Source organism: Chlorocebus sabaeus, chromosome 16, assembly GCF_047675955.1.
Source record: "Chlorocebus sabaeus isolate Y175 chromosome 16, mChlSab1.0.hap1, whole genome shotgun sequence".
In the NCBI taxonomy this organism is placed as follows: Eukaryota; Metazoa; Chordata; class Mammalia; order Primates; family Cercopithecidae; genus Chlorocebus; species Chlorocebus sabaeus.
Window position 1 is genome coordinate 53,293,377 of NC_132919.1, and position 22,404 is coordinate 53,315,780.

The 22,404-nt window shown below is 53.3% G+C and overlaps 1 protein-coding gene and 1 long non-coding RNA gene across 3 annotated transcripts in view; one reads left to right on the forward strand and one right to left on the reverse strand.

The window, feature by feature from the left end:
* SDK2 (sidekick cell adhesion molecule 2) overlaps nt 1-22,404 on the forward strand; it is a 310,564-nt gene that overhangs the window by 116,009 nt on the left and 172,151 nt on the right. For both annotated transcript variants that reach the window (XM_008011913.3, XM_008011914.3), the window contains exon 2: nt 20,836-20,995. In XM_008011913.3, coding sequence (XP_008010104.1) covers nt 20,836-20,995 — 160 coding nt within the window. The remainder of the gene's footprint in view (nt 1-20,835; nt 20,996-22,404) is intronic.
* On the reverse strand, nt 9,754-14,820 carry LOC140708776 (uncharacterized). Its single transcript, XR_012088978.1, has 2 exons — nt 14,716-14,820; nt 9,754-11,928 (listed from the first exon to the last, which is right to left on the reverse strand). It is a non-coding gene; the product is annotated as an uncharacterized lncRNA (long non-coding RNA).

The following is a 22,404-nucleotide window of genomic DNA, read 5'->3' on the forward strand; positions in this document are numbered from 1 at the left end:
GAGTCAACAGAGAGCAGGAGATAGATGGAGGAGTAGAAGGCCTCAGTCCCTGGCTTGGGAGAACACAGTGGAGAACAGGGAGCAAGCAGCCCTTCCTGTTCACCTGGGGCTTAGTGAGGCAGTAGGTCACCTTGGGACGAGAGCTGGAGCCAAGGACTTGACCGGCCCCAACCAAGGACTTGACCGGCCCCAAGTGTGAATCCCTCTGCTGCTCACTCCCGGGTGACCATGGGCTGATCCTCAGCCTCACTGCGTCACTGCTTCCCCATCTGTTGGAGAAGTGGTAGTGACCTTGAAGGATTTTCATGTGGATTTGGTGCATCACCTGGGACAACCTGGCACATTGCAAGCTCTTCATACACAATGCTTCTTTTTCACTGCACCTGCACAGACTAGGAATGAGGCTGAGGGACCCGGGACAGGAAAAGAAGCCGGGGAGACTTTGGAGATGTACTCAGCAAAGACTGCCTCTTCACTCACCCCTTTCTCTCTGGGAATTTGGAAACGTGTGCAGTTCCAGTTCCCCTATATGTGCTAACTGATGGCTCCACACCCCTTCTCTGGGGTCCAGGCCTGGCTAGCACCTGAACATTCCACCTGGATAACCAGCTGGCCACAACATGCCCAAAACTGGACCTGGCATCTTCTCCCCAGAGCAGCTGTGGTGTTTCCATCTCGGTCACCTCACCCTCACTGCTGACGCTTCCCTCTCCCTCAGACAACCCCCGCCCTCCAATCTAACACAGATCTTGTTGATTCCACCTCTGAAACAGCTCCACAATCCCCATTCTTCTCACCACCCCATCGTCAGCACCAGAGTCCGAGCGAAAAAGCCACCTCCTCTCCCCTCAGCATCATTTTTCTTCTGGACAGGGAACAGTTTCCCCATAGGATGGAGAAGAAAACGAAGTCCACCAAAGGAGGTATTTCTCCCCGGGAGATCGTCTCTGCCCTGGAGTCTTACAACAGCAGCCTCCAAACTAGACTCTCAGCCTGCACTCCTACCTCCTTCCATCCACACTCCTCTGCACTGCCAGGAGGGGTGCACAAAACTGCCAGGCTGGCAATGTCATTTCAGGGCCTTCTTGGCGTTAGGATAAAGCCCTGGAGCCTGGATGTGGCTCACTAATGAGGCCAGTGCAGGTCCCACGCATTCTTCTCCTGTTCCCTCTTCCTTTCCTCTTCTTGCCATTACGACTCCAACCACAAGGGCCCCCCTCTAGTTCTGAGCCAGATGTGAATGGGCCAAGCTGTCTTTCCCTCCAAACTCCCTACCCTGCTGTTCCCTCTGCCTGGCTTCTGTCTGCCATAAGGGTGACCTTTTCGAGAGGTTTCTCCTTTGCATTATGCATTCCCATCGCCACCTGCACACCATCCACACCCCTTCCCCCACTCTTGCAGTCCCTGCTTAACGTTGCATTTCTTGGTAGATGCTAAGCTCTGTGAACTCAAAGACTACATCATCCTGCTCCCTTCCCCCTGCACAGAGTGATAGTCCAATGCCATTGGATTGATCAGTGAGCAAATGACTCACAGGGTCCCCTTCCTCCCTGGAGCTCCCCTGACTGCCCCATCAATCCTCAGTGGCCCCACTGTTGCCCAGTGCCCATCCGCCTGGCTCCTGTATCCATAGTAACCCCATGTCCAGTGATGCCTCACACCATTAGTCATCCTTCACAGCGTGAATCCTATCTCAGGCCAGCTTGCGAAGGTCTCCATGCAGGGCCATGTCTGCACCTCTTTGTGTTGCCAGGGCCTGGCCTGTAACTGGTGTTCACTGAGCAGGAAAGGTTGACAAGATGGGTCATGACTTTGAGATCCTCTGTGTTGAGGAATTGCATATTCATCAATGCAATGAGGGTCCTTCATTGCCTACTCATCAAAGATCATTCAGGACCATCCTCAACTTCATCTTTCCCACACTGCACGTGACTCTCCTCTAAGAAAGGCTGGAGATGGAGACATAAGTGGGTTTATGGGGCCTTGGGCTGATCCTGCCACCCAAACAAGCCTCAGGACACACATACACATATATGCACACACACACACACGCTCAAAATCTCCAGTGCCTCCCCACCGCCCACAGATGACATCCAAGCACCTAGACGTAATTTATAAGCCTAGGACTCTGATCCTCACCATTCATTCATTGATTCATTCAAAACCCAGAAGCCAAGCTGAGAGATACATCTGCATTTTCTCCTCTGAAGCAGATATTAATATATTATTCCCACCCCCTTCTCTTCTCCTCAAAGAGGAACCAGATCAAAGAAGTTACCTGACTGGCCCAGGGTCATGCAGGTCCTAATTTGCAAAGCCAGGGCTTGGATCAGCATTCATCTCACCTAGGCCTGCTCTTGCGGCCCCTGTGCTGGCCGGCCGCATTTCCTCCCACCTTGCAGCCCCCAGCCCCGCACCCTCCAGCCCCATCGTGCTGAAATAGCTAAAGTTCCCAGAAGCCACCACTCCTTGCACGCATCCTGGCTTTTCACAAATGACACCGTCTGCCTGTGAGTGTTCCCGACTGCCCTGCCTGGCTCGTGCCATTTAAGATACTCATTGGAGACACCTTCCCCAGGGCCATTACGGCCCTGTAAGCTGTGCCTCCGCAGCAGCCTGATGTATCAAGTGCTTCGCTCTATCGTGCACTTGTCCCACTGCCAAGCGGCTCATCCATCTCCCCTGTCGACCTGGGAGCTCCTTGAGGCAGAGGTTTCCTTCTTGCTCCCTCTGACATCTCCTGGCACATAGTAGGTGCTCAGAAAGCATTTGCTGAATGAATGAATTGACCTTTGAGTGAACAAATGAATGGTTGAAATGCATATTCTGCATTATGGCTAGGAGCTGAGGGTATTTGCATGGGATGGGAGTCAAGGGCACCGAAATCTAGGGGGCAAGGTACGGGCATCCTTCTTGGGTAGGTGGGGATGGGGGAGCCAGTGCAAAAGGGAGGGAATGAGTTCTAGGATAGGGATGGGATCCTGCGGGGCCGTTTGGAGAGAAGGCTCTGGTCCCAACTTTGATCTGAGAAGAGGCAGAGGAGGTGCTGGTGCAGTGAGGACAGCCACCTCGTCACCTCCCACAGGCTGCTCAGTGAGCCTCCGGTTCCCATTCTTTCCCCGATTTCCTTCTTCCCTTCTCATTCATCCTGTTGACAATCTCACATGGGGCTCTTTTGGACCATGTGTTTTATCCCTGTCACCAGCCAAGCAGCCCTATTATATTAATTTATTGTCCTTTCTGGTAACTTGTCGCCTTCCTGTAAACTCTCCCTTTCCCATGCTGGCTTTGTCCATTGCCAAACCCTAGCTCCCAGCCTCCTCTCCTGCCCAGTATGCCCCTGGCCTGGCTAGAGTGAGCAAAGATCTCCTAGGACCCTCCTGGCCTTCGCCCCCTCAAGGGCTGCTTCTGGGGCCCTCCCTCTCCCTGTGTCAGTTCCCCATGGAGAGCCTGTCTTGGGGTCTCACACAGCTGGGGACAAGACCCATGGTTCTCCGGGCTTCTTGCCTCAAAGGCCAGCTCTCGCTTACTCCTTGGTGCCCTGGGGAGGGGTGGGCAGAGACGAGCTTCATCATGCCCTAAAGGGAACGAGGCCCAAAGAAGTAGCCTGGCTGCCCAGGGCCACACAGGCCTAGGAAGGTGGGTCTTGGACAGCCATCTACGGCCTCACCCATGGGATGCACGTGATGGTTTGGCCTTTCCCGGGCAATCCCCGGCAGCCCATGTCCATGGGAACGATGTGCTCAGAGGGGAGATGGAACCCTTGCTCCTGCATGAGTCGTCTGCGTGGTTGAGGAGGGAGCACCCAGTGATGGCTCCGTTGCCTTTCCAACCCACTTCATGCATTGCAGTGGAAGGTACGTGGGCTTTGGAGATGGAGACTTGACATTCCAATCCCAGAGTCTACACTGACCATGTGTGTAACCTGGGCGAAGTCACTTCATGTCTTTGAGCGTCGGTGTTCTCATCTGTGCAATGGGACAGTCGTGCTCTCTGGGCTTAGGGAGCACACGCAGAGAGCACAGAGGTGCCTGGCCCTCGTGACCCCAGACAGAGGCCCTGGGAAGGAGGCCCCTGTTCCAGTCATGCTAGAGGGAAGAGGGCACAGTAGGTATGTGACTCTCACATCACTCTGTCTGGATGGGGGTGTCCTGGCAGGAAAAAGGGGAATCCAAGGAGCCCCTCATTCTCTGCCTGAGCCTGAGAACACTAAACATCCCTTTATCCACAGCCAACCAGGGGAAAAGCAGGAGTTTTAGTTCCAGGAAAGAGGGGAGGCAACAGAAAAAGAAGGGTGAATGGTGGAGGAGGGGGGCCATGTTGGTCTCCTTCCCAGAAGGCGCCAGCCTCTGGGGAAGGGGTTGGAAAGGACCTATCAACACGTAGAGCTATCAATCACCCCGTGTCTCCCGCCAACATGCCAGTCCTGCTGCCCGAGGGTCCCTGCTGCGCAGAATGTCATCAGTCACCATTAGCTGAGCTCAGGCCCAACTGCAGAGCAGCTGTCATGACGTGGTTCTGGGGCCAGGGAGGGCAAATGGAGGCCCAAACATGGAAAAGTGGCCAGTAGGAATGAGAAGTGATAGGTCAGCGGGATGCAGGGGCAGGTAAGGGATGATCACAGAGCCTGGAGATGAGAAAATCCCTTTCATTCATTCCCTTGCTCAATGTCCACTGAGCTCCTATTCTGTGGAAAACACCAGATTAAGGACTGACGGTACAGAAATGACCAAGGTGTACCAGGTCCAGTAAGGCTCTCAGAAGTTTAGGGCTGTCGTGATGGACATGTGAGCATACAAGAGGGGGCTCGCTTCTGCTGGGGCAGTGTCTGGGACACCTGCATAGAGAAAGGGGTTCCATGCAGTGCTGGCCTGTTATTTGGTGGGTGCAGGTGAGGGGGTGGTTCCATTTGCTGCTATAAGTGCTACAACTGGGTGGCTTCAGACAACAGAAATTTCTTGTCCCACGGTTGTGGAGGCCAGTAGGCTGAAATCAAAGTGCCAGCAGGGCCACGCTCCCTCTGCAGTCTGTAAGGGAAGTCCCATCCTTGCCTCTTCTGGTTTCTGGGGCTGCTAGCCGTGCTGGCGTTCCCGTCCTGGCAGCTACATTGCTCCCATCTTCACCTGTCTTCACGTGGCCGTCTTCTCCTGTGTGTCTGTTTCATCAGTCATGTGGGATTAGAGGCCCCTCTCATGACCTCATCTTAACTTGATTACGTCTGCAAAAACCACTTCTGTAATAAATAAGACCACAATCGCGGGTATCCAGGGTTAGAACTTCAGCAAATTCAGCCGTGAATATGGGGTAGAGCAGATATCCATGAAGAGCATTCAGCAGCACCAGCCCTTCCCCCATCAAGAAGCTTGGTCTCTCTCGGGGAAAAGAGGCTCTCCTGGCATAACCAGACATCCTCAAAAAGGCCCAGTTGCAGAGCCTAGACTTGGAAGGGGACAGTGGATGACTGTGAAACCTTCATGCCCATTTAACAGGTGGAAAAAATGAGGCCAAGAGCTATCAAGTAAGACAGAGTGACGTGGTATCAGAAAATCTAGCTCTGATCCTCCCTCGGTCTCTTCTACATCGGTTTTCTCATCTGCCAGAAAGAGAAGTTGGGCTAGATGAGCTCCACGATGCTTCCCACTAGAGAAGCTAAGAAGCTGCGGCAGCCGCAGCCGGGACAGGGCCTGGCCTCCAGCCCAGGGCTTTCCCTGATGTCCAGCCTCAGCTGCCTCTTCCCCCTCATCCCACCTGCAAGAGGAGCTGGGGACCAGAGACAGACACAAACTCCATTTGAATGTGATCCTGGGCACCACGGAGATGCTCAGGGTGAGCCCAGCCTGCTCTCTCATTAGTGTGAATCTCCTTGTGTTTCTGTCTCTCTCCCCTTCCCTGGTATCAGCTGCTGGCCCCAGGTTCCTCCAGAGAGGAGCGGGGGTGGGTGGGGTGGCGCTGATTAGATCTGGGGACATGACATTGAGCAAGAGAAGCAAGGGGAGCTGCTGACCTCCCTGGGTGGATAACCATCAGGAGATGGTAGCAGAGTCCAGATACCATCACCTTCTCCTGCAGATGTCGGTTTAGCTACCTTTCCTGTACCACAGATGGGCTATGCGTTTTCAGAGCAGAAGAGCAGAGGCGGCAGAGAACCCCGGCTGGTTCCCAGGCAAGGATAATGAATACAGTCCTCTGGAACGTGGGGGCCTGCCTCCTGTCCCTCCCCACCACCAACGGCCCCCCTTCAGCAGACTCCTCTGCTTCCCCAAGCAGGCGGGCCGGGCTGTTGTCTGGGAATGCCACCTGCCGCCAGCGCACGAGCAAAGGCAGCCAGGCCAGGAGGAGGTGGGCAGCAGAGGTGGCTGCAGCCTGGGGCATGGGTCGGCACAGCGTCACTCCTCCCTGCCTTTGGGGCAACCCATCCACCCACCCTGGAACTCCGCCAGAGCTAAGGCCTGCCTTCTCTCTCTGGGGCGCTCAGAGTTGCACACTCTGGGTTGGTCTTTGATGACACTGGGTTTGTGGAAGGAGCAAGAAAATGAACCTTCCATTATGTAACCTTGGGAGTCACTCAGCTCTTCAAGCCTCAGTGCCCCCCTCTGTAAAGTGAGGCCGTGAATAGTTCTGAGTGCACAGCATTGCTGTGTGGTGCAAATAAGAAAATGCACTGGATGCACCAGCACGAGGCCTGGCACCTGCCTGGTTCGTGTGATCTCTGTATGCCAAGCCCTTGGCCAGGCATGGTGTCCCCCGGGTTTTTCTCCGGTTCTATGGCATTGAATCCTAACAAAACCCAGCAAGGGAGGTGTCACAGGACTCCCTGGTGCACACCAGGAGACTGTGGCTCAGAAAACAGGTGTTGACTCTGTCTGGAGCAGTCTGTAAATGCGGAGGTGGGGCTCATCCCCGCCCCCCGCGACTCCCATCCACTAGCAAAGCCAAGGCCTTCTGCCATTGCAAATGGCCTGCAAACCTGAGCGTGATTGGAAACACATCCCCAACCTCCAGAACCCAGAGGAGACCCAGCGCCTGAGCCCACACATGCGAGAAGCTCCTGAGTACAGGCAGGGCAAGGGCGGGAGGCAGGAAGGCAGGAGCCAGATGATGGCTTAGCACAGGAAGGAGCACAGCACCTGGAGTTGCTTTATAGTCTTCTTCCCAAGGACTGCATGGGGCTGGCAGGGACAGGAGGGGAAGTAGGAGGGCACGCACCACCTGGCATCCATTGTATGTTTTTTTTTTTTTTTTTTTGCTGAAGGTAAGATTTGCGTGACACAAAATTAGCCATTTTAAGACTGGACTCATGCCTTAATCCCAGCACTTTGGGAGGCCGAGGTGGGTAGATTGCTTGAGTCTAAGAGTTCGAGACCAGCCTGGGCAACATATTGAAACCTCATCTTTACTAAAAATACAAAAAATTAGCCGAGCGTGGTAGCACACACCTGTGGTTCCAGCTACTCGGGAGGCTGAAGTGGGAGGATCACTTGAGCCTGGGAGGGCAAGGCTACAGTGAGCTATTCAGTGGCACTTACTACATTCACAATGATGTACAACCACCACTGAGTTCCAGAACAGTTTCATCACCCCAGAAGGAAACCTGTACCCACTAACAGTCACTCTCCATTCCCCTTTCTCCCAACCACCTGCCAGTCACCAGTCTGAGCCCTGTCTCTATGGATCTACCTACTCTGGATATCTCGTATAAATGGCATCATACAACAGCTGACCTCTTATTTAGCTTGATGGCAAGAGGAGGAAGGAGCTGCGGCTGGAGCCCCTCCAGGCCCTGCCTGAAGCTCCTGTCTCTGGGGAAGTTTCTAGATGCTCAGAGGGAGCCGCCCAGTCTGCCCTAGACTTTTGTGGACCTCCCTCCACAAGGCTCCGCTGTGTAGTGGACTGGGCGCTGGTGGTCCTGAGCTTTGGTCTCAGCTCAGCAGCTGATGCAGAGTCCCCAGGGGAGCTGCTGCACCCCTCTGGGCCCCGGGGGTCTCATCTGTGAAGTGAGAGGTTGAACTTGTGGGTCTCCGTTGCTGCTTTTGTGTCCCCCACCACACCAGTAAGTTCTGAGGAGAGATGGGGCTCCCTGTAGTAGAGACAAAGGGCCACTGCTGATCAGAAGGGAGGGAGTTCAGAAGCTCCTTCTAAAATGGAAGGAAAGAGAGGGGCAGTGGCCTTAACCTTGGCCCAGCAAGGGGCAGAGGGCCATCAGACCTCATGGGTTCTCTGCCAACCATGAGAGCCAGTAAAAGGGATAAGGAAGGTGACCAGGGCAGGAGCAGAGCCCAGCATCCAGGGGTGGATGAGGGCCTGCTTCCCTCCCGATTGGGTGCAGCCCCAGGTGGGTGACACGAGGGTGGCCGTGGGCCCCTGGGAGTGACTGGGGAGGAGGCCGCGTGTGTGTGGTGTGTGCCGGCCGGCAGGCATGTGCAGGCTTCTGTGTATAATCTGGCTTGTAAATTGCTCGGGGACTGTAACTGCGGAAAGGGCCATAGAGCTGCGTGGTGTTATTATTTATGATAAAACGCAGAGGTGCCTGCCAGGGACTAGAATGGGCTGAGCACTGCGCACAGGATGGACGGCAAATTGAACTCCAATTTTCTGCTCGGCAGTCTTTGTTACACGCCACAAAGCGCCGGTACACCGGGGTCACCAGCCTGATGAATGTGTGTTCTTCTTCAGCGGGGGCTCCATCTCTCAGCCTCCGTGCGGAGAGCGACTCGCGCTTTGTTTTTCCTTCCCTGCGGGGCCCAGCTTCGGAATCCGTTCCTGGGCTCCAAACACAGCCTGGACGGAGGGGAGGTCAGAGGACTTGCATGGAGGCAGGCAGCTGTGGGTTCAAAACCCAGCTCGGCCGCTGACACACACGTGACTGGGTACCTCTCTCCTCTGAGCTTCAGATGAGAGAAATAAAAGGGAAGTCCTCACACACTTCCCTAAGGAAGCTGGGAGGATTAAATGGGTAAACATGAGGAGCTCAGTGTGGAGTAGGCCTTTAAAATACACCCACCTTTCTTTCTTGTCCCTGGGCTGAGCAGCCTTGACCTGAAGCCAGGAAATTGAGGAGAAGCCCCTGAAATTGGGCAGAAAGGCCCCATCTGGGGGTGGTGATGTCAAGCCCCTAAGGACACCCGCCATCCAGCTGAGCCCTCTTCATTCAATATTGAGAAACCAAGGCTGGTGTTAAGTCAGAGCCACCACCCCTAACTCCCATCTTCCCCCCACTTCCATCTCTCCCTCATTTTAGATGATGACCCTTCTCCAAAGGTGGGCAAGAGGAGGAACAGGGGCTGCCCCTGGGAAGCATGCCAGCCAGAGCTCTGGGGTGCTGGTCCCTTCCTCACGGCACAGTCTTCTGTGCCCTGCATCTGGTGGCGTCATCATTGATCAAGGAGGCAGACATTGGAGACCCCCAGGCTGTGGGTTCTTGGAAGCATCCCTGGTCCTATAAGTCCTTGCTCTGGGCTCCTGCGGACCTGTGGGAAGCCAGTGTCTCTCTGTCACCAGAGTCCACAGGCTTAGGGGATGGGCAGAGGAGTGGTACCTGCATGGTGGAGAAAGTCACCTGTGAGAAGAGTGACAGAGGTGAGGCAGAGCCAAGTCTCATGAAGCAACCCAGGCCGGCCAGGCCATTGATCAATTTCTAGGAGGTCTGAAGTCTCAGCTAAAATTGGAGAATTGCTCCAAGCATGCTGTCCTGCCTCGGGGTCACTGAGGGGAAGAGGATTGTGGTCCACGTAGCACCATCGGGCTTGGGAGGAATTCCAGGAGTTTGTGAACATTTTATTATCACTACTTTTATAGCTCAAATGAATCTGAATACACTAAAATGATAATAGAACCGTGAGGCCAAAACATTCTAATCAATGGTATAAGTTTAATCTCTGAACCCTCCAAGGGAAATGTAAGAAAGAGCTCCCTTCCCCTCTGTTAATTGCAAAATAAACCTATTGGAAATGAAAACCATCTTTTTTTCCATGCAAGCTTGGAGTTGCTTTGGCCCTGTTTACGTGTGTGGTTCAAACAGGAGGCCCCGGCTATGAGATGGGCTTGCAGAGGCTACACCAAGCCAAGATGAGAAATAATAACAGCCTCCTTTTCAAGGGCTCTTTCTCTGTACCAGGCACTGGTTGAAGCCCTTACCCCTTTCCATAGGCCTGTGAGGTAGGCACTGCTATCCCTGTTTTTCAGGAGAGGTGCAGCAGAATTACAGAGTGATGCCCAGGGACACACAGCTTGTGGGTGGCAGAGTCCACTGGGTTTGAACCCAGATGGTCCCATTCCAGGGCCCAGTAAGGTCATCCCCCAGAGAGCTACTCGGCTCTTATAATGTCAGGGCTAGAAGGGAACTTTGTGATCTCCAGTCTGGTCTGCTCCCAAGAGGGGAGGGAACCTGCTGGTCCACAGCAAGATCGCTTGCCTACTTTCTCATGGATCTGGGCTCTTCTGTATGCCAGGCTGTTGCCAGGCTCTGGGGCTAGGGAGATGATGGAGCCCCAGTGTGCCCAGCAGTGGGGGACGTAGCATGGGAATCACCAAGCATGCTGGGAGGGAGGCGATCTCAGGAGTCCGAGGAGGACATCTGGAGAAGCGTTACAGCTTTGGAGGGGTGCTGGACAGAAACTAACATGGATTGAACACCGACGTTTTCCTGGTAAAGAAGGAAAGAAAGGGCTCCCCAGGGAAGAGAGTGGCACTAGCAAAGGCCCTGGGGCAAGGCGCACGTGGTGTGTCTGGGAAGGACCGGCTACCTCTAGCGAGGCAGGGCTCGGGCTCCCTTCAGGTTCTCTGCCAGGCTGCCTTCTGTGGAATGATGGACAAAGCTTCCTGTAGGCATCGTGTGAGTTTCCTGGAGCTGCCATGACAAAGTACTATAAGCTGGGTGGCTTTAAACAACAGAAATCTATTCTCTCACAGTTCTGGAGGCCAGAAGTCTGAAATCAAGGTGACAGGAGTATACTCCTTCTGCAGGCTCAACGGGAGGCTCCGTCCTGCCCCCGTCCTAGGCCTACCTGGTGGCTCCCGGCAGTCCTTGGCATTCCCTGTCTGGTAGATGCATTGCTTCAGTCCCTGCCTCTGTCTTTACTTGGCTCCTGTCTTCTCCTTGTGAGTCTCTGTCCCTAGGTTTCTTCTCCTCCTACAAAGATACCAGTCACGGAAGGCCCCTCCTACTCCAGCGTGACCTCATCTTAACAAACTACATCTCCAAAGACTCGATTTCCAAATCAGGTCACATTCTGAGGTTCTGGGAGGGACATGAATTTGGAGGAGACATATTCAACCCAATACAGGTATCACCTAGTCTTGTCCCGGAGAGGACTTTATTAACATCCCTTGGCTTCCATGTTGGGTGTTATTGTCATTCATTCGCCACATATTTCCCAAGCATCTTCTTTGTCCCAGGCTCTGTGCCCAGTGCCAGGGCTATAGAAAAACAGGAGGCATGGGCCCAGCTCTCCTGGCATCTGTGTGACGTGTTCTGCTTTTCTCTGTGACTTTTTTGGCTGAACGTACCATGGGCTGAGCTCAAGGAGGGCTCGGTGGCAGGCCCAGGGCACATAACCCTCCTTCCCCAGGCTGGCCCCGCCATCCCACTTACGATTCCCTGAGGCCATGTCAGGGCTCAGTTGTACTAGCTGCCCTGGTGGCCAGTGCCCCCCTAATCAGATTAGATGTGTATTCACACAAATTGATGATCCGTTCCATTAGATGCTTTTCGAACACGCTTCTCTGAGCAAGAAATCCATTCGGGAACAGCTGCGGAGGCTGCGGCGTAATTGATGATTGCACCGTCCCAGGCCCCCGACGTCAGAAGGTGCCTGGCTCCTGAAGGTCACTGGCGAGGATTAGACGAAGGAGGGCGAGAGTCTTCTTTCCTGGCTAATGAAGCACTTGGCATGCAGGCGGCACCGGGGCCGGAGCTGGGCCAGGCATCTGCTAGGAGACAGGGAGGGGCATAAATTAGCATCTCATTTGTGGGAGAAGGGAGGAGGGCTAGGGTGCTGTGGGGCCCTGGCTGGGGAGGCAGGAGCAGGAGGCCTTGCCAGGCATGGGGCTGGGAGAGGGAAGGGAGCCCTGGGCCCTGCAGCCTTTATAGGCAGCTAGAGAGTCCCTGCCCCGCCTGCTGCGGCGTATGGCATGCAGACATTTCTTCTGGAGGGCAGGGGCTGGACAGGACCACAGCAGCGTCCTCCTGGGCCCTCAGCACTCTGTCCAGTACCATCTCCAACCCGGGTTTGACCAACATTGTGGGACCAGTCCATGCAGGCGTTTGCAACCCCTCCCCAGGCTCCAGCTGTCTCTACCAGTCCTGACCCTGCTCAAAACCTTATGAGCCATCCCAGGCAAGACCCAATTTTTGAGCCAGCTTGGAATGGCCTTGAGGGGGCTGAATTTGGAAGCCTCAGATATAAGACCTTCAAGAGACTGTGGGCTGCTTAGGGGGAATGGTTCTGAGAAGAAGGAAACAGCTGGGATGATTGTAATAGCCCTGCCCCTCTTTCCCCATCTCCTCCCTATGTGACCACCCCCAACGGTTTGTGTGGCAGAAAGGGGCACCCCGGAGGCTTCAAGCACTGTGGCTCCAACCTCACACACATTAGCTCATTTGATCCTCCTGCAGCCTCTGGGGCAGGGGTTTCCATCTGTTTCACTGATGCGACAGGTAAGGCCCAGGAGGTGAATCTGCATGAGGTCAAACTTTAGTTAGCATGGAAATGGAATGTAAACCCAATTTATCTTCTCCCACTGGGATCTTCAAGCCAGATTCTTGAAAAGGTGGTTCCTTGGGAGCAGGGCTGCGGGGTGGGCTCCCCCAGCGTAGCCCCTTCTTCCCAAGAAGCCTCCAAGGCTCTGGCCTCTGCCTCATTTTACTCGGCTCCCACGCCTGTCTGTATTCGTCTTCTGTGCTATTTGACCTCCGTTTCCATGCTTCTCTCCCCGCACTTTCTTAGCTCATCCACCTGAAACCCTCACCCTCTGGGCAGACCAGTCTCTCCTGGGATATTGTGCGACCTTATCCTTCTAGCTAATTTCCAGGACTCATTCCCAGCTGGGCCGCCTGTCTCGCCCTCACCCCAGGATCTGGCTCTGGGGCCGTGACATCGCAGGCTGGAGTAGGAATGCTGCATAGCCTCTGCTTGTGGAGTGGAAACCAGTTCCCTGAGAGAGGCCACCACCCTCCTTGAATGTTCCGCGTCCCTCTCACCACCCCTGGTGCTACAGGTTGGGGTATGAAGGGTGAGACAACTTTGGGCAGTCTTATGCTAATGGTAGAAAGATCCAGAGCTCTGGAACCTGCCAGATCTGGGTTTATGTCAATGTGGCAGAGTCCAATTACAGAACCTTTCTGAGCGTCAGTTTTCTCCTGCGTAAAATGGGGACAATGATAGTGGTTTCCTTGAGATGAACTCAGGCCTCTTAACTGAGATGATGGACATAAAGTGCTTCGTGGATAGAAAGTTCCATGGCTAGTATGGAATAAAGGCAGCAGCAAGACTAGAAGTTTGGAGAAAAGTGAGGTTTGGTGAGAGCAGCCCACCTTGAGTCCCTGCTCCCTCTGACCCAGGGTTCTGCTCAGGTCCTGCTCAGGTCTGTGGCCCGCCAAGGGTAAGGACCACAGGTTTCTACCCCTGGCACCCATTAGAAGGCCGTGGTAATCAATCCAGGACATGGCGGTGGGGCCAAGACTAGGAGATGGTGGGGGAAAAGTTTGCGAGTGTAGAAATCCCAGCTCCCACCCTGTTGCCAAGCATTCCAGGGAAGCTCATGATGACTGAGCCCTTATTCCATGCCTGAGAAGAAGCCGCAAAAAGAGAGAGGTTTCTGCATGTTTCAGAGCTGGGAAGGGAGTTTTTCCAGGCTTGGTACTCCCTGCAGCTTGTTCTGGAGGGCAGATGGACATCACTTGGCCAATCAGGTGGCCGGTAGAAGCCATCACCCACTTCCTCCACCCACCGACCCATTCCCAGCAGAATGGCTCCATGGGAGGTACGGTTCCAGGGCTGGGCTGGCTGGGAAGTCAAATCCCCTGAACAGTGAGATGGACACAGCCTGGGGACTCCAGAGAAAGATGACATTATTTTGTGGAGGAGGGGAAAAGTTGAAGTTGAGATTGGCTTCTGTATGGGGCCATTTAGCCTGGAGCCTAGGGAGGACAATGGGGGTATTTAGTGCGAATATCAAGGGAAGATGGCAATCAGCGCCCCTTGACCTGTTATGGGAAATTACAAGGAAGCCCCAGGCTGAGGCCTCTTGCTGGCCTCTGAAGGCCAGCTCTTCATTTAAGCAGCTCAGGCTCTGGTGGTCCGGGACCCCTGAGCCATGTGACATGCCTAAATGACACACAGAGGGTCTGTCCTCTTCCCTGTCATCAATGGGATCACCCTGTGAACGGCTCACCCTACACACTTACATACACGTATGCACATATATACATATATCTGATCATAGATAAGTAATTCATACCCGTGGTCCACAATATAAATGTTACACAAAGGTATAGAGTGAAAAGCTAGTCCCCCAACCCAAGTCCCTGGGCACCCAGATCTCCCTCAAGTGTCACTGGGGTCTGTTTTTCATGGAGCCACTAGAAAAAGCCTGTGCCAATACAAGCAAATTGATTTTTATACTTGAAGAAGAAAAGCTTCTATGTAAACGGTAGCAGATTATCCACCCTATTCCATGCCTGAGCTTATCCGCCCTATTCTTGTTTTTGTCATTTACCAGTACTCAAAGATCGCTCAGACGCTGTCTGCTGCACAGAATTCTGTTGTTTGGAGGGACAATCGTTTCTTTAACCAGTGCCCTCTTGATAGGCATTCAGGCCATTTCCAAGCTTTTGCTGTTACAAACCAAGAGACTCTGAAGTGCTGTCATTTCACACATGCACAAGTGAGTCTGCGGAGGGTGAATTCCTTGAGGAGTTGGCGAATTGGAGGATGTGTGCATTTTTAGCTTTGATAGCATTGCCAAATTGCTCTCCGTAGAGGGCGTACCAAGCTACAGTCCCGCAAAGCTGTCTGCGAGGGTGCCTGTTGCTCTACAAATTCACCAGCCCAGAATATCACACTTTTACATCTTGGCCGATGTGATAGGGGAAAAAATGGTATCTTATTGAATTTTAGTTTTCCTTTCTCTTATCATGAGGCTGAGCATCTTTGTGTGAGTTCCAGGGGCATTTGTAATTCTTTTCTGCGAACTTCATATCCTTTGCCCATTTTTCTATTGGTTTGTTAATCTTTTTCTTATTGATTTGTGGGAACATTTCTATATCAGGAAAATTAGCTCTTTGCCCATGATAAGAGTTGCAAATATCTTTCCCCAGTTTGTCATTTGTCGCTTCTTTTTGTTTATGAGGTTTTTTCTTTTTCCAGGCAGAATTTCTATGTAGTTGAAGGTATCAATCTGTTTTATGACCTTTTGGAGCTTGCATAGTACTTAGAAAGTACTTGGTGAGTACTTTGCTTTGCCAAGACTGTATATTTTTAAATCTCTGATTTTTTTTCTAGGTCTTTTAGAATTTCATTTTTTATGTTTAAAACATTGATCTTTCTAGCATTTATTTTGAGGTAAAAGTGCCAGAAAGAGATTCAACTTTATTTTTTTTATCCCCAAATGGTTCCCTAGCTGTTTCAAAACCATTTATTGAATAATTGGTCTGTTACCCACTGATTTGAAATTCTACTTTCATCATACATTAAATTTCCTCATATGTATTTGGGTCTATTTCTAGACTCCTGGACAATTTCTTCATCAGTCTATTTTATAAGAAGGCACTGTTTTAATTATTGCAGCTTTGTAATGTAGTTAAATGTCTATGCTGGTTTCCTCTGTTTGCTATACTTTTTCAGAATTTGGCTCTTCTTTCATGGTTGTTTTTATGTGAACTTTAGAATCACTTTGTCTACTTAAAAATTCCTTCATGTGTGTATGTGTGTGTGTTTGAAGTGAAAAGTTTAAGAGAATTACATCTTTATAACGTTGATTCTTTCTATCCACAATCCTCCTTCCTTCTCAATTATCCCCTTTTCCACAGGGAGAGTGGCTAAAAGGGCTGTTGCGTACGGTTGCATAGGTTGTATACTGTACCATCCTAGTACTAAGGCTGAGGGGAGCCACTGGCAGCTGCCAACAGGATATGAGCTCTTCTCTCTGGGCTAATCTGTCCATCTTTATATATGATCAATAGTATTAATAGCCACCCCTCCTAGCACATGCCAGGTTCAGTTCTAAGCGCTATATATTTATTCATGTATTTAATCTTCAAAGCAAACATATCCCCAATTTATAGCTAAGGAAAATAAGGTACAAAGAGGTTAAGTGACTTTCCCAAGGTCACTGATTTGTGTTACCCTCCTGAGTATTCACAGCACAGAAATCCATCCCTGCACATAAACACATACACACACACACAGAGATGTGCACACAGAAATAGACCACAGACACACATACTTGAACACACAGGCTTGCACACACAGATGTGCACTGACACACACATTGACATTCACAGATATGTGAACGTCCACACATGGACATACATGCAGACACACCTGCACACACACACACATGCACACACACATATACCTATGCACACATAGACACATCCACACGTTCTGTTATCCCAGCAGCATCTTCCCCTCAGTCTGTCATTCTTCCTACAGCACGCACCCTGCCAGCCCCCTGCCATCTCTTGCTTTCAGACGAGACAGGTCCTGGAGGAAAATCAGCTGTCACTGCTCTGAGTCCTAGGTAGGGCATCCCTCCCAGGATCCCTGTATCCAGAGGGCAGGGGGTCTTTCGGGAGGGGGTGACTTCACCACAGGAGCTTGGGGAGAGGAGCCTTGTAAGGACAACAGGAGGCGAGGAATGTGGGACCCCCAACCCAGGGCCTGGTACCCAGCAGATTCTCAGGGAAAGGCCTCCCCTTTCCTCTCTTCCTCCCCAGAGTCATTATCTCCAGCAGCCTCTGGAATCAACCCAGCAAAAGTCATTCTGCTGCAGGCTGGCACCCCCGGGAGCGCTTGAAGAATGAACTGGCAAACGCAGACCTGGGAGGAAATTGCCCAGTGAGCAGGTTTACAGAGGCGAGGGCGTCTGGGCGCAGTGTGTGTGTGCTCACACATATGCACATGTGTGCATGCAGACACACACACTGCCCAGCCCTTCTGACTGTTCTGGCTCTGAGTCAGCCCCACATGGAAGGGATTTAATCACCCAGGGGCTGGATCGTTATTGTTTTAAAACAAACGAGTGATGACAGCAATGAACAGAGGGTTTTTAAAAGCGCGATTCAAAGGGCTCTTGAAAGCTGCTGGAGAATATGAATGCGCCTTTGAAGTAAGAATGTGCCCATTTGTTAAGCTGCGAGCAGAGCTGGCTGCTGCCAGGCGGGCAGCGGGCAGTGGGTCTTTTTCCTTGGTAAATGGGTGCCCACCAGCCTCTCCAACCTCCTCACCACCTGACCAGAGGTGGCCAAAGACCCTGGAGGCACAAATGCCCCTGGAAGGGACCAGCAGTGGTAGTCACACCTCCAAGTCCACACTCAGAAAGAAGCATCTTCTCAACTGTTTTTAAGATGCTGCATTCACCTGACGCTTGTTAAGAGCAATGGAAAGATGTGCATGAATGAGCAAGGAGAGATGCGTGATTGAAACATTAGCAAGCCAGGCACGGTGGCTCACGCCTGTAATCCCAGCAATTTGGGAGGCCAAGGCAGACGGATCATTTGAGGTCAGGAGTTCGAGACCAGCCTGGCCAGCATGGCGAAACCCCATCTCTACTAAAAATACAAAAGTTAGCTGCTGGTGCATGCCTGTGATCTCAGCTACTCGGGAGGCTGAGATAGAGGGATCACCTGAGCCCCAGAGGTCGAGGCTGCAGTGAGCCAAGATCATGCCATTGCACTGTGGTCTGGGCGACAGAGCGAGAGCCTGTCTCTGAAAAAAAAATGAAACATCAGCAGTCAGACAAACGTAGAGGGAGCAGTTGAAGGCAGCCTCCTGCCAGCACCTGCACTCTGAGCCACCCTGAGGCCACCCTCAGGTTTGCCCCTCTGGTGGTCCCCACAGTAAGGGTTAGTAGCAGCCAGGCTGGGAGTTGAAGGAAAAGCCTCCCAACCCACCGCAGATTATATAAGACTGAACCCTTGGGCCTGGGGGGTGCAAGGTTTGGGGGTGCTGTGCAGCAGGGCCAGCTGACTGGGGCCCCACATGTACATGATGGCTTCTGTTAAGTTGTGAATCTCTACCTGAACCCAGTGAGGCCTGGAAACAAGGGCTCAACCTGACCAAAGACCAGGACGTCCAGTACTGGGCACATCTGATGGTGAGAGGATCAACCCAGGTCCCAGGCTCCGGGCCTTCCTTATGCTCCAGCCTGGGGTGCAGGAGAAGGCCCGTTGTACCCAGCCACAGCCTGCTATCACCTGGGTCCGCTCCCTTCCAGCTATAAACTGCCCCTCCCTAGCCCCTTCCTCTTCTTTGGTTGGTTTGTTCCATTTCTTTTACTTTTTCTTTCTTTCTTTCCTTTTTTTTTTTTTTTTTGTAGAGATGGAGTCTCACTCTGTTGCCCAGGCTGGAGTGCAGTGGCGCAATCTCAGCTCACCGCAACCTCCGCCTCCTGGGTTCACGCCATTCTCCTGCCTCAGCCTCCCAAGTAGCTGGAACTATAGGTGTATAGGTGCTCGCCACCATGCCCAGCTAATTTCTTTTGTATTTTAGTAAAGATAGGATTTCACCGTATTGCCCAGGCACCGTGTTACTCCTGAGCTCAGGCAATCCACCCGCCTCAGCCTCCCAGCTTTCCTTCTTTTTTTTTTTTTTTTTTTTTTTTGGTAAAGAGGGAGTCTCACCATGTCACCCAAGCTGGTATTGAACTCCTGGCCTCAAATGATCCTCCCACCTCGGCCTCCCAAAGCACTGGGCTTACAGGCATGAGCCACCATGGCCAGCCTGGTTTGTTCCATTTCTTAAACCAAAAGAAAGCTGTCTGGTATTTTCCACCCTCCGGGCTCACAGGGGAAAGTTAACTGTCTGACCAAGATGGGCCTGGGGCATCAGCCAGCACTGAGGGTGGTGGAGCCCCTTCCCTGGAGGGGACACTGTACTTCAGGGGTCAGGAATGAAAAGAACGTTGGCAGAACATCTACTCTGGGCCAGGCACGGAGCCAGCATTTTCACCATCACTGTTTCCTTCCATCCTTAGACATGAAGGTAGCTATTTCTTTTCCTGTGTCCACTGATGGAGAAATAGAGACTCAGATAAATGAACGCTTGTCCACCGCACGCCGCTGGGAAGTGGTAGAGTGAACATAGACAGTTCTGTAGATGACAGATCCCCCACCACTGGCTTGAAGGCCGGGGTGCCCAAGGCCTGCCCTGACAACAGCAGCCTGTGCGGCTTTAATTACATCCCACCCCTCTGGGCACAGTGTGGTCACACCTGAAGGTGCATGGAGTTGGGCTGGCAAGCCTGGACTCCCCGCCAGCTGCTGCCTCAAGCCCTTGGCACGTAGTAGGTGCTCACTAGGTGAGCTGTTGAGTGGTGCTTTCTAGAACCCACTCCCTCAAATCTGTCAAATGCAAGGCTCATTGGCACAAGCTCTGGGCATCTGCAGGTTCTTCCCTGATATCTGTCCTCTTTTCCGGCCCCGGTTCTGGCTTCATGGAGGCAGGTGCGGGCTCAAGTGCTTCAGCTCTGAAGCTGTCTGTGGGACTGAGCACCTCCCGCCCAGTTGTGTGACCTTGGGCAGGTTTCTAACCCCTCGAGGCTTTGGTGTCGCCTCTCCAAAATGTAGATTGTAATCCTGTCTAGTCATGAGGTTGCAGTGAAGATTAGATGAGCATATGGTAGAGCCCCTAGAACAGCCTGGAACATAGCAGGTGCTGTCATCTTTGTGGATATTGTTACCAGATGCTGGCTCCTGCCTCCCGGCCCCACCCTATCCACAAAAAGGCAGGTATCTCCATGATGGATTAGAGCCCCTCCCCTTTCCTCCGTCTGCCCCATTGTTCCATCAGTTCCCTTGTGTACACTTACATCCACCCTCTCCCGCACTGGCCAGAAGGGCAGAGGCCCCATTTCCATCCGGAGCAGCCAGCTGAGCAGTCTTGTGGAGTCCAGGGCGAAGTTCACTGTCTCTGTCGAGAGAACTGTGGTGGGGCAGGGAGGTCTGCGGGACTAAGTCAGCTCAGAGGATGAGGGTGACTGCAGAGAGGGGGAAGCAGCTATTATGCCCCTCACCCGCCACCTGGGCAAGCAGGCAGCCATCCTGGAGTGAATGGGGAGGTAGAGGCAGACTGGCCCAGGGCCCAGGACGGAAGGTACAGGCAGCCAGTGGTCACGGGACCCTGCTGGATAGACTCTGTGACTGATGCCTTTGAGGGCTTCCCCCAGCCTTGGGGAGCAGGACCCCCTACGACTTATGTCAACCCACCTCCGTATTCTCCTTGTGACACTGATATTCCCTTTGGCTGAGCCACAGAAAGTGCCCCCTTGCCTCCTGCCCTGGAGGGAGAACCCACGAGCAGAGCGGATGGAGGGATGTGCATGCTGGGAGGGAAGTGATAGAAGGTGCTGGAGTGTGGGCTGGCAGCAGGGCAATAGCCCAGTGTGGTCTGGGGAGGAAGGAGGAAGGGCTCTGGTTGGCAGATGTCAGGGACTCATGCTGAAGACCAAGCCTTGGAGTCAGACTGACCCAGGTTCACGTCCCTCCCAGCCACGGGACCTTGGGCAGATTACCTGGCTGCACCTGCTCCATCTGCCTAGGGGCCTTAGGATACCAAACGACCAGGTCACATGGGCGAGCAGGTGACCACTGACGACTTTGTCTCCCTGTTTCTGCAGATGACGTGTCCCCGTATTTCAAGACGGAGCCTGTACGGACACAGGTGCACCTGGAAGGAAACCGCCTGGTGCTTACATGCATGGCCGAGGGCAGCTGGCCACTGGAGTTCAAGTGGCTCCACAACAACAGGGAGCTGACCAAGTTCTCCCTGGAATACAGGTAAACTGCGCCTCCCTGCCCTTCCTCCTGGCTGCCAGGGCCACTGCCCTGCCTTGAAGAGGGCGTGGTGGGGAGGGGGTGTGTGTGACTGTGTGGGGCCCGGGGCTCCTGGGAGCCTGGAGTTCTGGAAGTGAGTGGAAAGGCAGCCCTGCCCCGAGGTGAGATCGCTCCACCCTACTGATCCCTGCAGAGGATGGCTGGGTTGTGGACCAGGGGCACTGCCGGACAGGATGGTCTGAACCACGGTGCATAGGAGCAGAGGTGGCGTTGGGCACAGGGACTCACTAACAGCAGCTGTGGCTGTGGCTGTGACTGTGACTGCGGACCCCTCCTCACTCTCTCGAACCCTGCCATCTCCAGGGGACTCTTGTTGAGGGGCCTGGGTCCAATGGAGGGGTGGAGTCCATAGCAACCTGGGATCAGTGAAGGAGGGGACATCTTCTATCTGTGGGCAATTCCGGTGGGACACAGAGATGGCCCTCCCAGGGCCTCTTGGGCTTATCTTCACTTCCTATCTGTGCCCATGCAATAGAGCTCTTGGGCCTGACTGGCCTTTCCCTGCTGGGACACTGCCAGGAGGGGAGAAAGAAGAGCTGGGACAGAGAACAGGGTCTCAGTAAGAGTGGATTTGCTGCCAGCAGGGAAGCAGCCCCTCGCCCAGGCCACCCTGGCCTCCAGCCTTTCCTCACAGCCACAGACTGGGGCAGGCACTCCCTCCTTTCTGCTCTTATCCTCCCATCTCTGCCTGTTTTATTGGCTCCAACCCTGTGGCTGGTGATTAATCCCAGGGCCTGATGTGCATAATCAGTTGTGTTGGGGAAACAAGATTGTCTTGCCCTGGTGATGTTGATACAAATCTGCCACCGGGGACAGAAATGCAAATAAGGGGAGGGGGTATAATTGCTCGATCTGTCCTTCTGGCGAACCATCCTTTCCTTTAGGGAGTGCGGAGGCCAAAGTTTGGAGTGACTCCTCACCCTAGTCTTTCTGCCTTAACCCTGGACTGCACAGGCTGGTGTAGTGTGGCCACATTGGCAAAAGAAAGTCCAGGACAGGACACCCCCATCCCTCCTGCAGAGGGGAGAGCTGGATGGGCAAGCAAGAGGTCCTGCAGGGCTGGCCACTCTGGGCCTCCGGTTCTCCAGGAAGCCTACAAGGAGACCAGAAGGCTCTCCCTGAGCAGTCCCTGCTGTGGCTTTCAGTTGGGGGTCAGAGCCTCTCCTGGCCACCACCTAGCACCCCCAGGAAGTTGTGACCATCTCTGTGAAGAGCCCCTGCATCTTCTTAGACGCTGGACACACGCAAGTGGGTTACCAAGAGCATGGGATGGCATACCATGCGTGCAAGTGATGCTGGGCCTAGCCTGCCCCTGAATTCTTCCAGCAGGGAGCTGGAGGCAGGATCCAGGA